This window comes from Tauraco erythrolophus, chromosome 4 (genome assembly GCF_009769465.1).
Source record: "Tauraco erythrolophus isolate bTauEry1 chromosome 4, bTauEry1.pri, whole genome shotgun sequence".
Lineage (NCBI taxonomy): Eukaryota > Metazoa > Chordata > Aves > Musophagiformes > Musophagidae > Tauraco > Tauraco erythrolophus.
In genome coordinates this window covers 69,975,059-69,990,695 of record NC_141468.1, presented here as the reverse complement: position 1 = coordinate 69,990,695, position 15,637 = coordinate 69,975,059, and the positions used below count along the sequence as shown (strand labels likewise).

The window sequence follows — 15,637 nt, the reverse complement described above, 5'->3', positions numbered from 1 at the left end:
AAATACTCTCTACATTCCTTACTCATAAGCAACAGAGTGCTCTATGTCCTGGGCTGCATTTATGAGGCAAATCTAATTTTACCAGACCAGGAGTCTTACTCGTCCATTCCTGCCCGCCTTCCACTGAGGTGTTTGTGGAGGCAATAGCTGCAACCCAGAGAGTTTGGGAAAAGTGAGATTTTAGTATGGCTTGACCTTTCCCTTTGAAGTATGGGTTGATAGCCACGTTTTGACAAGATATCAATCTGTGCAACTCAAGAATACATGAAGAGTTGGGGCTTTTTCTTTTGTTTCCCCATTTCTCCTGCAAGTCACTTTGGGGCAGCAGCACACATCACTTTCCCTCATTTTTACCAGCACAGAATGACAAAACACAGCAAATGGCAGTAACAGACACCCAGCCAGAGTTTCAGCTGCAAACACGCTGCAGCAGTGGGAATCCCCAGGCCTAAATTTTGTTTTCAGCATGCTCTGGGGAGCAAGGGGCAGCACAGAGCCACTTTGCCCCAATGAAGCCAAAGTTCCCGCTCATAGGCACCTGCAGATGTGTGCGATGGCAGGGACCACCTGCAAGACCCGTTCTCTATACCAGTAAATCATTTCTGGCTGTAAATCAGCCAGATGGAGCATAGTCATCACCATCGCTGTCCCCCACCAAATGCCAAAACGTGCTCTGGCAATCTGATTTCTGGAGAAAGCAGATGTGGGCAGGTGAGGACAAGTGCTCAGGCAATCACGTGATATGAACCCAGACACCAAAATGTGAGAGATTCTCATTTATTTATTTTTTTGGCCAAGATGTGAGGACTAATCACTAAAACCATAACATCTGACAACATTCTTGAAAAAATCTTTCATTAGTCTCCATAGATCACGTCTGATCACTTCTCATCCTGCAAAACAGGTCTACTGGCAGGAGAGGCAGAACCTAGTAGGGGACGGATCTTCCTACCCCCATCAGGTCACCTATCCCAAGGGCAGGGTGTGCTTGTCACACCCCTTATAGAGGCAAACATCAACTCAAAAAGGCTTGTAAACTGCAAATTACCTGATGACAGTTATTGAAAACAGTTAAGTAAAAGCATCAGCCTCACAGCTTGGCTATTCCTCTGTGTATTCTTTAAAAAAAACAAAAACAAAAACAACAACAACAAAAAAACACCCACAAACATAGCAGCACCATGGTATTCAGATAAGTCATCCATTAAACAGCAAAATCTGGCTGCAAGCGTATCTGAGTGTATGTTTTAAATACCATCTTTGGTGGTCCATGCACACCAAAAGTGAATGTGTGCAGGTGCTATATTCACACCAGTGGTTTTTGCTGATAAAGCTCTTTGTCATAAGAAATTAGGCCACATGGCAACGAAGGAAACATTCTTTTGTCCTGAAACAATCCCAGCAGAATGATTTTGAAATGCTAGCAGTGGTTGAGTTTATTGGACGTCAAAAGGGTGAGTAAATCTGGGGCTCCAAACAGCTCTAATCCAAATCACGAGGACTTTGTAAAGCTCCCCAACACGCTCATCTACCCATGTAGGAAAAAAGGCAACCTACTACGGGAAGCCAAATTTGTTCCACTGGTGAGCAACTATGGAGCAAATTCTGGGCAAGGGAATGGGAGGGGATGGGTAAACCAACAAAAATAACTTCTCCCTTCTTAAACTTTTAATACCTTCAGAGAGATTTGGTCTTGTCTTTGTTTACTGGCAACAGCACTATCACGAAGTCATGTAGTAATTACACACAGTATACACCTCAGCAAATAAAGAAAGTAAAACAGAGTCAGGAATCCCAAAATTAACTAAGAAGTGGTGTTTCTCAAACATGACATTCATGAACAGAAGCTCTGAGGCAGTAACTGCATTCCGTTATGGGAGGGGAGGTTTGTCTTATGTTTCCACATGTAAACTGGCTCACAAATTGGGAAAATCTTTCATTTTTTTAAGTTGCAAGCCCAAAAGACACCAATACTACCATCATTTCTAATTTGCAGCACCATGTGGTCTGGAAGACCTCAACCAACAAGGACAAGGACAGGGGAGGGATCACTCATTAATTATGGTCACGGGCAAAACAGACTCAACTTGGAGAAAAAAACAATTTAATTTGTTACCAATCACATCAGAGAGGATGATGAGAAACAATGCCAGATCTTAAAAACACCTTCCCCCCACCCCTCCCTTCTTTCTGGGCTCAGCTGGGCTCCCGATTTCTCTACCTCCTCCCCTAGCAGAGCATAGGAACAAGGAATGGGGGCTGGGTCAGTTTGCCACACATTGTTTCTGCCACTCCTTGCTCCTCAGGGGGAGGGCTCCTCACACTCTTCCCTTCCTCCAGCATGGAGTCCTTCCCACGGGAGACAGTTCTCCACAAGCTTCTCCAATGTGAGTCCTTTCCCATGGGCTGCACTTCAACATGAACTGCTCCAGCGTGGGTCCCTCCCGTGGGGTGCAGTCCTTCAGGAACAGCATGCTCCAGCGCGGGCGTCCCACAGAGTCACAGCCTTCTTCTGGTGCAGCCACCTGCTCTGGTGTGGGGTCCTCCATGGGCTGCAGATGGATCTTTACTCCACCATTAATCTCCATGGCAGCAGGGGCCCGCTGCCATCTCACCAGGGGCTGCAGGGAATCCCAGCTCCAGCACACCTCCTCCCGCCCCATCTGCACTGACACAGTGTCTGCAGAGTTGTTTCTCTCACATCTCACTCCTCTCTCCCCTGCAGCCACCTCGGGCCTGACTGGCCTAACGCACCTTGGCCATCCCGGCAGGATGAGCTCTGCCCAGCGGGCACCTCGGGAGCATGGCGCTTCGGAGCACTCCAAGCCGCGTTGCCACGGCCGCCATCCCCACCGCCAGGCACCGAGCAGGGGCCCAGCACAGATGGCCACTCGTGTCTTCCCCCTCTCTCCGCTGCAGGTCCCGCATGGAGCAGGTTTTTTCCCTTCTTAAATACATTTATCACAGAGGTGCTGATGGACTCATCCTTGGCCAGAGGCGGGTCTGACTTGGAGCCGCGGAAGCTGCTCCCAGCTTCTCCGAGGGGCCACCCCTGCAGCCCCTCCCCGCCACCAAAACCCCGCCACACAAACCCAACACAGGTATACAACCACCAGCACCCCCAGGCTCCAATAATAGTGCTTTTTATCCGCTTGTACACACAAAGACTCATTAAACCTTTTTAAAGACCTCTTATGATTTAATAATATTGTAAACCATAATTGGAGAGTTTCTCTTTTTATAAGCGTTGTTATTATCCCTGGGCAGCTCTTGTTTAGTTTAATCTGTTTTATTATTTTCAAAAGACTAACAAAAACCACAACATGTTATGAAATAGAAATGCAGAGGATAATAATGGTAATTTGTTATAGCGAGTAACACTTAATGGAAAGTTTCAGAGCATCTCACACCTCATAAAACCCCCACAGTTTTTATAGCGCAAGGCTCACATGTAGATTTATATAAATTAATCTAACATACAAGGGTGGATTAAGTTTCCTGTTATCTTCCCTTCCTTTTGGAATTGCGTGATATAAATTACAAACTTTACGTAAACTAATGCCCGATTTCAGTGCACAGTGGAATCTCCTTATAAACTCCACAGATGCATCTACTGCGTGCCAGGAAAATGAGCATTTGCACTCAAAACAAACAGCGCAGCTGCATCAATGGCAATAACGGTTAAAGCTCTACGTGGAAACAGCTCAAAGATTAATGAAAAACCTGTAGCGGTAAAAAGAAAATAAGCCCCCTTTGCAGCAGCGTTCAGGGGATGGCCAGCACGAGCAGAGCAGAGTTTCCACTGCGGTGCAGCAGCACTTTGTGCTGATAATCTTTTTATAGTACAGTACAATGCCTCAGAATTAAATGGACAATAAGGCTTAAATGGTTTGTTACTTGATTTGCTATAACGGGGATGGGTGAGAAGACAGAGGCCACAGCAATTCCCAAGCTATAGCAATTCCCTTAGTGCACACCAGTCATCACTTACAAGAGCACTAGTTAAGTGTTGGCATTCAAAGCAGGTTATTGCTTTCCAGCACGGTTAGGAAAAGAAAACAGAAATCACAATTAGACTGGGAAACAGAAGCACCTTGGAAGCAGGAAATACGCCAGGGCAGAAATTTCTAGCGAAACGCCAGTAACCGTGGTTTGATGATCCTTCCTGCATTAAGAATACCAAAAGCATCATTCAAGTGGCTTTTGATTTGCCTCTGCAAACGGCCTTGGAAAATGAAAAAAAGTCAGACGATGACAATTTACAAACTGACAAGCCAGGTGCCACTTTACCCGAATTTCGAACAAAAGAGAGTTTGTATTCAAAATTATTCTTAAGTTCTGTCTCAGCAAGAGCAATGCACTGAAGGAAACAAAACATCTCATGAAACTCTTCAGCAGCCATCCAGCAGTCCTCTTCCAAGCGCAGAGTAAGAGATGAGCCGTGCTCAAGAGCCTAGCTCAGACAGTCATTCATCAAGAAGAGAAAACAATGCTAACAGAAATCCAGTCTAAACTTATGAGGCCTAATGAAGACAATATTTCAAACTGAGTGCAAGAGTTTTCCACCAAATTTGAAATAAGTTTGGTAATCTTTCAGCTCGAGCTGCAGACCATGAAGGAAGTGCCATTTTAATCTACACAGAAGCAAGCAAAAAAAAAAAAAAAAAAGTCGAGTGAGTGAAAAGAGAACAGTCTTTTTTTTTTTTTTCTCCTGTCTTTTTTTCTTTCTTTAAATCTGAGAGACAATAAATGAGAACGCCCAGGAAAGCAGTCAGAAAGAGTGAGTAAACGCAGAGAAATGCCTTTAGCTAACCAGCAGCAGCCAGAGCACTTTATTTTCATGGACTCTAAAATGTATTGACAGGGATGCTCCTGTGGGGAAGGAGGCTGGTCCAAAGCTGAGCCTTTTAGGTAAAAGAAGACAAAAGAAAATTAAGGGTGACATCGGTGCAAGAGGAATAGGATGCCTTATGAGAGAAAATCCCCAGGAATTGGTAGGTGTTAAATAGAGACAAAACACCGCTGAAGCAGGCAGCAAACACATAGGTGTGACCGGATTCACATCTGCCAAGTCTTTCAGGAGAACCTGCCTAGACCATTTAGTGAACTCTTCCCTCAAAATAAACAGCTTTTAATTCAAGAGACAGGCAAATTTTATTGAGTATTAAGCACAGCAAAAACATTGTGACTAGGTAGAAGTCCAATGTGGTTTGTACGCATGTCTCCTCCTGGGCAGATCCTCACCTCTGGGCTTGGCTGCAAGCAGCACGGCAGTGCGAACCCCCAGCCCAGTGTGCACCATGTCTCCCTCCCCGGGCAGGGAGCTTCCCTCCATCCTCCCTGGGAGTCCTGGCCTCCTTCCAGGGACTGCGAGCAACACTGTGTCCTCTAGAGAAACACAGCCCAAACCTACAACCAAAACCCAAAAACATCAGACACCTACTACGAAAATTACATTCAAGGAGGTGGGGCAGGGGGGGAGACACCTCTGTGCACCTGGAACCGGGAAAAAAAACCCATGATTTAAGGAACACACGCCCTCTCCCAGACCTGAAATGGCAGCAAGGCACTCTGCTCTGGGTCAGAAGAAAAGCTTACATGCCTAGAAACATGCCCGTATATTCCAACCGTAACACAACCAGTCTCATAAAAGCAACTGCCTGTCTTCACAAACTCCACCTCGCCCAGTGTGGCTACACCAGTACTACATCAATTTCATGGCAGGTATCACAGTATCAGTATGGAGAGTGATGGCTATAGCTAGGGTAGAAATATTAGGCTAAGCTGTACAAGGAGAAATACTGACACAATCTTAAACATTGTGATATTGCCCTAATACAGATGTACAGAGTGAAGAAAATACTTGTGCACTGTGTATTTAACCTGACATATTATAGCTCCACTACATTACTCTGTGATGTCAAACTGTAATATAGCATTAAATCAAGAACAAATAAAATCTAAGGTCTTCTTTTCTTCCCTGGGTTGTTTTGGCTTTTTTAAGCTCCCTGTCCTTGAAACTCATGCCACTGATACAGCTCAAAATATAGAAGAATCAGCTGTAAGCCACTAGATAGATCAGAAGGTTGGCAGCGTATTATTGAATTCATTCTCTCTTTGGCTGTATATTTACGTCTAATCCAAGCTCACAGTCACTTAAGGCTTTGATCCAAAGCTACTGGTAGTCTTATACTATGCTCTTGGTGTCCACACAGAACACTGAACCGTTGCTGAAGGGTCCCATTTACTTCCCAGGCATGTATGTACCAAAGCTATCACCAGCGAGCAGCCTCGGCAGGAGAGCCAGTGGGTCATCCATTCTGCAGTCAGCTGCTGAGCACAGCCTGGACTTTTTAATTTATCTTTTCCCCATTTTTTTATAGCTAGAGTACTAGTAGGATGGGTCTGTGCACAAATTGTGTGTTTATGTCTTTTCTGGTGGGAGAGCTGAGCTCCCCTTGATGGCCTATCTCCCTCAGCTCCTCTCCTCCTGGGCCACCAGAGCCGCGCAGCAGCAGCAGCTGGAGTGGACACTCTTAATGCCCTTTCCCACAGAGCCAAGCACATTCCCAGTGAACACTGACTTCCACCTCCTCCAAGGAAGACCAGGTGTCTCCTGTGCTTCTCTGTCCAGTGTCATTGTCTTGAGTCTCTGTCATGGCTACGTGGCCAAAGGCTGCCACTACATTTTTCTTTTCAGCCAGTCTTTTGTCCATGGTGAGCTGTTACCGGAGGCACCTCCCTCACGCGCATCTGCCTTGGCAGTGACCTCCATCCCGCTACCAAAGAGGCTGAGCGAGCAGGACCTTCACTCCTCCTGGGCCTTTGCACCACCATCCACAAAACCAGGAGGTTGATCTCCAATTAAGGGTCTTTAAACCTTGGCATTGAAGTTTTTCAAAAGGCTTCATTCTCACAATCTCCTATCACCACGCACCTTCAGGCTAAGTCTGCTCTGTTGCTGACTACATCAAACCTCCATCACCTGTTTGTTTCTGGGTTGAAAATCTATCTAAATGGGGATTTAAGAGACAAGAAGAAAAAGAGGGAGGGAGACAACACCAAGGATTGCACCTTCTGCTTCAACAGTTCAGAAATATTTTTGAAAAACCACTGGAACGAAGGAATAACTTAAGTGCTACTGAGGGAATAAATGATTCACCAAACTTCTGTTAGCGGAGACAAGGTGCAAGACATAAAGCACCCAGTTTAAATACAAAATCCTGTATGAATTACAGAACTGGCAGCTCTTTTTTTTCCTTTCTTTCTTTTCCACTCTTCATCTTAACATTTTATCTGGAAGACAGCAAGAAATGTTATATCCTGAGTCCAAAAAGCCACCTTCTTTAGAAAGGAGTATACTGAATCATTTCTTGGAGAAGAAAACAGCTGCAGGTAAATGTCTCTGAGTGACAGCACTGGAGAAGAAAGCATGAAGTAAGTTTTTCCTAAGGACTAAGCTAAACCATTGCCAAGCTAGAGCTGTCACCTAACAGTTACCCATGTACAATAGGAATGTTTCTCAACCAACTAGTTTTAACACTCCTCTACTTTATTGAAGTGAGGAGAAAAGGTGAGAGAAGTTCAAAGACACAAAGCAAACATTATTTAATTCAACAGCCCATGTGCAAGATTTTTTTCCCGTTCTGATGTTAACCCACACAAAACAATGTGGCAGTTCTGTGAATATTTCAAGTTTTCCTTAATGGTTCCAGTAACACAGGCCACTCTTACGTTCCTCTGATCATTCTTACTGACAGATCCGGTGTGAATAATGTCAAATACTTGAGCTCTTTTCACTGTTTGGCTCCAGAGCATTAGTTTACTGGAATGAGGACTGTCATTTAAGATTTCCAATACATGAGGGACACTGAACCACTGTTACAAAATTTCAGCAGTCTCTGCTTAAGATTTTTTCTGACAGATGGGTGATAAATTTTTTTAATTGAGATCATTGCAAGAAAATGTAGCATATATGTAGGATATGTTCAGCCTAATGAAGAGTCCACAGGGCATTATGAGTCTTCCTCTTACTTTCACAGCCACGAAGGACAGAAAAGAGACTGAGACAAAGTTTCTGTAGATTGATGGATCCGTAGACATAAATTTCAGCCCACCCTTCACATCTGTTCTGTACATGCAGTTTGGAGATCTCCCAGATTTTTAATCTTAGTACAGCAAGACTCAAAACAAGCCTTTCTAGATGAACGTTTCATGCAACATAAGCGCAGCCACCAGGCAGGTATATAGAATTATGCTACTATTAAAATGCTTTGGATTTGACCAAACTAGCACAAAAACAACAAAAAAAAAGAAATAAAATAGAACAAACAAATAAAAATAATTAAAAAAAAAAAAATAAAGAGACCAGAATAGTTTGGTCCCCACCTCCCTTCCTCAGCATGATCCTGCAAACCACACATCACACAGCTTTCTCAAGTATCTTAAGTGGATGCACTAAATTCTGACAAAAATATTAAGGAACAACATTCATTTCCATTCTGTTAAAAGTCCATCTCTGTTGAGCATTCTACAACCAGCAGAGTAAATCCTTTCTCACGCTGCAGGAGGGAACTGGTTGTGCCCTGTCCTTCTGCTGGGCAAGGCTGGGGAGGACGGCTCAGGCAGACAGAGCTCCGCTCAACAACAGGCTCAATGTCACTTGGCAAGAGCTTCCCGCAGCCTCTTGGGAAGTGTTGGGTTCGGAGGATCCACTCCACCCAGATCTTAATGTCTTCCTCTGACACTCAGCTGGTAGAAACAAAACGGGAAGAACATGGAAACTGGAGGGCTGAAGGAGTATTTGGGACACAGTGGAAATAATTTTCCCCTGCAGCCAGGGAAGATAAACGATTCCCTCCCTATTCCAAATGCAATGCCAAGCACTGAACAAATGACTGCCTTTGACAGTCTTAGCTGTATGGTTATTATAAGAGCTTGAGGATGAAATCTTGCTCACAAAATCAGTCTCACTAATTTCCAAAAAGGACTAGGTGGGGACAGCACTTTATTTTTTTGTTTGGTTGGGAGTTTTTTTGTTTTTTGTTTTTTTTTCCACACATACTCCTCGCTTTAAATAGCAAAGGCAAAACCAGTTCAGAGTCCAGACATATCAATTGGAACTAAAGCATTTGGTTTCCATTCCATTATTAAAGTTTAAGATTCTTTTGCTAATTAGCATAACGTAACCTCAATCCTGCAACCTGATCTAGGAGGCCAAGTCCAGCACCAACACCGCACGCAACGCGGTCAGTGGTGATACATGCAGGTTCAGTCACCTCTCAGATTACCCCCAGATGTATTGCTGGAGGAGTGGATTAATCAGACGACTCTCCAAACTGCACCAGGATGGCTGGACACCCGACAGAGAAAGCATTCTGTGTGCACAGAGCCGGTTCTGCCCATGGCTGCCTACATCCCCTTCGCTCTCTACAGAAATCTGCCGAGAGCCCCTCCAAGGAGAAGGTACAAAACCTATCCTAAACAATCCAGTTTACAAGGGTCTGTGCGGTTCACAGTTTTGCTTTATCGAGGCTATTCCACCCCATGTCCATCCAGCCCTGCTTCACTAGACAGCCAACACCGATTACTTTCAGCTCCAAGCCCACCCTTACAACCGAAGGGTAGCAAGTGCTCTGTGGGAGCGCCGAAGGGATGCTGCATTCCCCAAAATCGCTCTTGCCTCACAGAAACACAAAATTTTCACATAGTGCATGAAATGTTATTTATAAATCAAGTATTTTAACAAATAGTTACTCAATTAGCAGAGTCATGAGGTTCCAGTAACACCTCGTCCTGGCATACTTACCACTGTCTATACAGCGTGTTCCTTATGCCTGCCATAGATTTGTAACGAGCATCTGTCGATCACCTACAAACAGGACCCCAGTGCTAAACATCACCCAGCCACACCAGCTCCTCAGCACAGTTCCCCGCAAACACCCGTATCGTTTTTAAATACTAAAACGTGGCAAACATTCACCACCATTTATGTTTCCTCAGAATAAAAAGAGAACAAGCTAATGGAAAGGATGGCAAACTGTATGAACTGTAACTAAGCTGATCTGCTCCAAATTATTCTCTTCAGAGAGAGAGAGGTGCCAGAGTTTTCCTTCTAAGATTAGCGATGGTAACTGTCAGTTACTTTGCCGCTACCCAACTTCACTTTATTCCTGTAAAACCGAAACTCCTCCTCAACAACTCAGGGAACATCTGAAGCAGGCGAGGCTGGCGGGGAACTCCGTGGCTGACATGAGCGGTTTGCAGCTGCCAGGCTGGCTGCAAGAAACGGCGCGGTACCCTTGAGGCAGACCCCTTCGCTCGGCGTTAAAAAGGTAGGGATGACTACGGGTCTGCTTCAAAACAGCACCGGGGACGTTTCTGGCATGATCATTCAACTGCAGAGAAAAGCACTGGAGATAAACCAGAGGGGATGAGTAAGAGGAGGAACTCAAGGGGAAATCAATCTGAACACCCTTCTCAGTCTAAAGAGCTTTCCGAAATGCTCCGGTTTCCCTTTTATCCCCCGGGAGCCACCTGTTCCCAAACCGCGAGGGAAGCGGGGCACTTGCTGGGAGAGCGGCAGCCTTCCCCGGAGCGGCTCGTCATCATTCCTCCTCTCCAGTTAACTTCCACTCGACCGGACCGCGGGACAGCCCCGGCAGCAGCCGGCGGCCGAAGCCCCCTTGCCCGCCGCCGGGGCACTCCCCGTCCCATACAGCTCCGGGCAGAAATGCTGAATCACGAAGCCGAGGACGCGGGACCGGAGGCGACAGTACCGGGGGGCTCCCTCTGACCCCCTCCCGGGACTTGGCCACCTCCCGCCGCCCGGCTCGTCCGGGAGAGGGGCCGGGCGGCGGAGGGGGAGCCTCGCCGCCCGCCCCGCTGCGGCGCCGGCGGCGGGCACTTACTTGAAGGTGAGGACGCAGAGGGGCCGGTAGGACTTGTGGCTGGTGTTCTCGGCCATCCGCTTGCCCCAGAAGTCGTTGGCGAAGGCGGCGGCCACGGGGGCGGCCGCTCGCACGTCGGGGTTGTTCACGATGGCCCAGACGTCGTCGTGCACGAACTCGCCCCGCAGGGAGTTGCCGTAGCAGAGGGCGCACAGCCCCGCCAGCACCGCCGCCGCCGCCCCGCCGCGCCACCCGCCCGCCGACGGCGGCGGCGGCGGGGACGGGTAGAGGGGCGGCGCGGCTCGGTCCCGGCTGCGGGAGCCCAGCGCCGAGCCCGTCACCATGGCGCGGGGCGCCGCGCCGGCTGCCCCGGCTCCGCCGCCGCCGCGGCGCGGGGAGGCAGCGGCGGCCGCATGGTGCGGGGCGGGCAGCGGGACCGCCGCCGGCCACTCGCGCTCTGCCGAGGCGCAGCCTGCCCGGCTGCAAATAAACAGCGGCCGCCTCCCCGCGCCATCCCTCCTCCTCCTCTTCCTCCTCCTCCTCCTCCTCCTCCTCCGCCCCCCCGCACGCATGCTCCTTGCCGCGCTGTCACCCCCGCCGCCACCTAAGCCCGCCGGCGGGGTGGGCTCTGCGCGGGGTGGCCCCCTGGCAGCGGGGAGGGAGACCCTCCCGGTACGGCACGGCGTGGTACGGCAGCCCCCACGCGAGGCCGTGCAGCCCGTGGGCGGCGTGTGCTGCGGGGCTGGGAGCGGAGCCCCGGTGCGGCGGGTCGCCCCTGTCACTCGTGGGAGACAGCCGGAACGCTGCCCTGCCTGGTGCCAGGGTCTCCTGCGCTTCCCCCCGGGCATCCCCTTCCGCGGCCGGTCACGCCAGGACCAGCCTCCCTGTGGGCCATGCTCACCTGGGGAGTAGGAACGTCTCAGCCGGCTCCAAGGCATCCACGCTGCTCCACAGCATCTACAGCATGCACGCTGATCCACAACACCATCGATGCTGCTCCGCGGCATCCACACTGCTCCACAGCATCAATGCTGGTCCACACCATCCATCCCGCAGCATCGTCTGTGCCAAACAGTCCCCACACTGTGTCCTGCTGGCAGGGAAAGCGTTTTGGTGCCACAGAACTTGTTTTCCTCTACTCTGGTCCATGACCTGTCCCTCTTCCAAAATCACCCGAGAGCTGCCTTCTCCAAAGCGTTATTCTGATGACCATAGTGTGTCCACCCCCTCCCATACATGACCTTTCTTGTGTTAGTGACAGCTCCCAATGACTTTTGTTTAAGGAAAGCTGTATTCAGATCACCTGCTCAGCCACCTCGAAAAGGTATGTGGACATGACTTTTTCAGAAAACCGAAAAACAAAGACTTTAGAAATGCTTTTTACCATTTAAATAAAACCTCCCACTTATAACCAAAGAAATAAATAACAGTGCTTAGCAAAGAAGCTTAGATTCAATTAGGTGAAGAAACCTACTGGACATACTCCGAATTTGTTCCTGAGCGTGTTTCACCAGCAGCCTGTGCAGCTCCAAGCTGCTGTGTGTGTGTGTGCGTGTGTGTACACACGTGTGTGCCTGACTGCGTGTGGGAAAAAGAGGGGAGCGGAAGCCGTGAAGAGTTCATGCAGACTGTCCAGGGCGAGCCCTCTCCAGGAATGCTATTTTCCCCAGCATATTTGGCACTTGGAGTGATCTGGTATTTTCCAAGCACAAGAGAACAGGCTTTTCAGATGTGCTTTTGTCATAGCTAAAAATAACAGTTAACTCCGACTAGGACAGCGTGTTTATATCCGGGACAAGAGGAAACTCCGCCAAAAGCAGGGCCATCACTCAACCTTTCCCTTTAAGTGGCTAATGAAATTTTGCTAGTTAGCTCCCCGGAGCTTGCCCCAGCATGGGAGACCATTTGTGGTGGTGTGTTGGTATTCATTTCCACCCAAGTTTCAAAGATTGGGCACGGAAAGTTACACTGCAACATCTGTGCAGGGGCACAGAAACAGCCTGGTATCCAGAAGCACTGAATTCCCAACACCCTCGAGTGCCCAGCACCTCTGGAAACAAAGTCGCTACTGAAGACATGCCTAAAAGGTGGAATTGGGACTTTTGTTGGTCAGTTACCAGGAGGGGAGATGAGGGGAAGGTTGGACTGTAATGCTGATGGTATTAAAACCAACCAACTCCATAGTTTTGAAATGGGCAGCTGAGGGTCTAAATATTCCCTGGAGCAGATGTACCACACATGGGTAAGCTGGGCAGCCTAAAGGGGGGTCAGCCGCACTGCTAACCCCAAAAATACCCAATGCACCTGGCAGCCCAGCTGGGCCTCGGCAGGCTGTCCCTCCCAACAGGACCCCCATATCTCTGGTCCGCCCGCCATGGACCAGGATTGGCACAGCCTTTCTCACTGATGTCTTTCAGCCTCCTGTCCTTCTCCTTCACCACAGGTCAGGGGCAGCCCACCGATAGCCCACTCCTGCCATGAAACAGGGCCCAGGGCTGCCGTCAGGCAAGTTGATGTTGGGGTAGGGGACAGGTCTCTCCATTTGTTATCCAGGACTGTAGTACCTATCTCTGCTGTGTCACAAGTCCCCCTGTCCACTCTTTGAGCTTAACTAGTTCACCCCATAAAGCTCACAAAAAAATGCAGAGTTCTAAAATGGTAAATTATGAAGAGGTGATAAAATACCATTTTCTAATGAAGGGATTTGCTGTCAGTATCTTATGACAGTAATATACACAGCCGTGCAACATCACGCAGTACAACAGACATACTCTACGCTTCCTATACAGATCTATGATTTCCCGTTGGCTTTCGTAATCCACTGTGCTTGACAACACCAAAAAGCATGGAAAGAGATGGCAGTCATGACCTGTTCAGGACTCCTTCTGCCCTCATTCTCCTTAAGAGGGCACCAACGCTGGCCATTGGCTTTCATCTGGCACAGAAAGCTAGAGTTTGCAAGGGAGAAAACCCCTATTTATTTTCTCATCTGTTTTCTTATGTGCTTATTGAAATGTTATGCACAAAGTGTAGTTAACACTGATTTGTCAAGTTTCTTTTATGAGAAGAATATCTATCCTCAATGCTCCAAGACAGACCACATCTTTCTTTTCTTCCCTCAAGCAACCATCTCAAAGAGACGAAGTAATGCTTCAGCCAGCCACGGAGGAAGACCTCCTGTTCTTCATACCAAGACCTGCTGAAATACAGGCACATAGTCTTCTCCTTTTGATCCACGAAAGGAAACATTACCTCGCCATGCAGCAGTCACGGTCGCAGACTGAATCCAAGATGTTGTCTATTGCTAGAAGTCCTGACCACCTATAAAGAAACTAACAGCAAAAAGTCAGAATTCAGAGAGCAGGAGAACACACACTGAACACTGCTGTGTTCTGGGTCTTAAGCCTGTCCATGCATATGCAGGCATATTCATAGAGGGAGAGGAAAGGGAGAGAGAAAGAAGAGAATTCAGTGATGGGATGGTTTGCTCTAAAGCTGCTTTGCCACTTCCAAAAATATCTGGTCTAATAAGTCTTTCCTCCTCCTGCAAGCCTTGATTCTTTCTCTACCTAAAGCAGCCATGTCATCGCTTCTGAAATGTAAAGCCAAAATGCTTCTCAGAAAAAACTAGCTGAGTTCTGGAATCATGCGCGTAGTCGAAACACTCCAGCTATTTGACTGCCTGCTTGTATTTGGATCACAAGTTTCGTGCCAGCTATATAAAAAGATTAACAAATGGCTGTTAAAACTAGAGACCTTGAAACCAATTATGCGTGATTCTCAAAAAAAACCTTGCTCTGCTAATTGAGCAGAGCTCATTACTTCTGAAGTAGGAAAGTTTAGCCTCCTCTCGGAGTAAAACATACGGCAGGGTATACAAGCCGGTAGACACATTTGAACGGTTACACTTCAAAGGGCTGAGCACTGATTGATCTGTTATTATCTGAAGATGGCAACTGCTCAAAGGCAGAGAGAAACTGCGAAAGTTTTGAGTTTCCAGCTTAAATGTGGAAGTTCTGAAGAGTTTAGCTTTGCATTGACTGATTAAAGTATAAGAATGCGGTAAATACAATTTAAAAGTTAAACTACCATATGGTCATAGCTAGAGGTAAATTTCAAAAGCAGCACATGTAAATAGTTTCTTGCTGTCTGAGCAAATAACTTTACATTTAAACTAAGTCATTTGGTAACTGGTACAATTGATTTCTGCTTGTAGTCAGTCACTGAATGGTTTTGCAATTCATTTCAGTAGCCCCAGGATGAAACTCTGTATCTGCCACGCGTATAATATTCAGTTGATACAGATTATGTTCATATGGTTAAAAGCAAAACAAAATTAAAGAATGAGCCAGCCACCAGGTTCTGCCAGCTATTAAAGGAAATTGCCATCTCAAATGAAGGAGTGTTGCAAAACCTGGAACTGAGTTTGGCATCTTTAACCCAGTGCGCTGCCTGTGCTTTAAGAGCTTTGGAGAGACAGAAGCAATCCATGTGGTCCAGAGCCCCTCCAAGGAGTTCAGAGCAGGCATCCTTCTGTTTAGACAGGTAGGATTTGAACTTTGGAGCTACCGGGAGCACTGCAACGGTGCCGTGAAACACTGCGCTGTACTGGGCCAGAGAAATCTTGGTTATGATCCTTTTTGCTTGTTACTAAGTTGCTTCTAGGTCTATGCAGGCTCCAGAAAGTTTCTCTTTGGTGAATTCTTCCTAAAGCCCAGTGAAAGTTCCTATGTTTTTGCTTTCACTTC

The 15,637-nt window shown here is 47.5% G+C and overlaps 1 protein-coding gene across 1 annotated transcript in view; it reads right to left on the bottom strand.

Annotated features, from left to right (window-relative positions):
* The window catches only part of TMTC1 (transmembrane O-mannosyltransferase targeting cadherins 1), a 148,563-nt gene extending 137,330 nt beyond the window's left edge, over window positions 1–11,233 (bottom strand). The window contains exon 1 of the mRNA XM_086610428.1: window positions 10,911–11,233. Coding sequence (XP_086466554.1) covers window positions 10,911–11,233 — 323 coding nt within the window. The remainder of the gene's footprint in view (window positions 1–10,910) is intronic.
* Window positions 11,234–15,637: the final 4,404 nt, after the last annotated feature.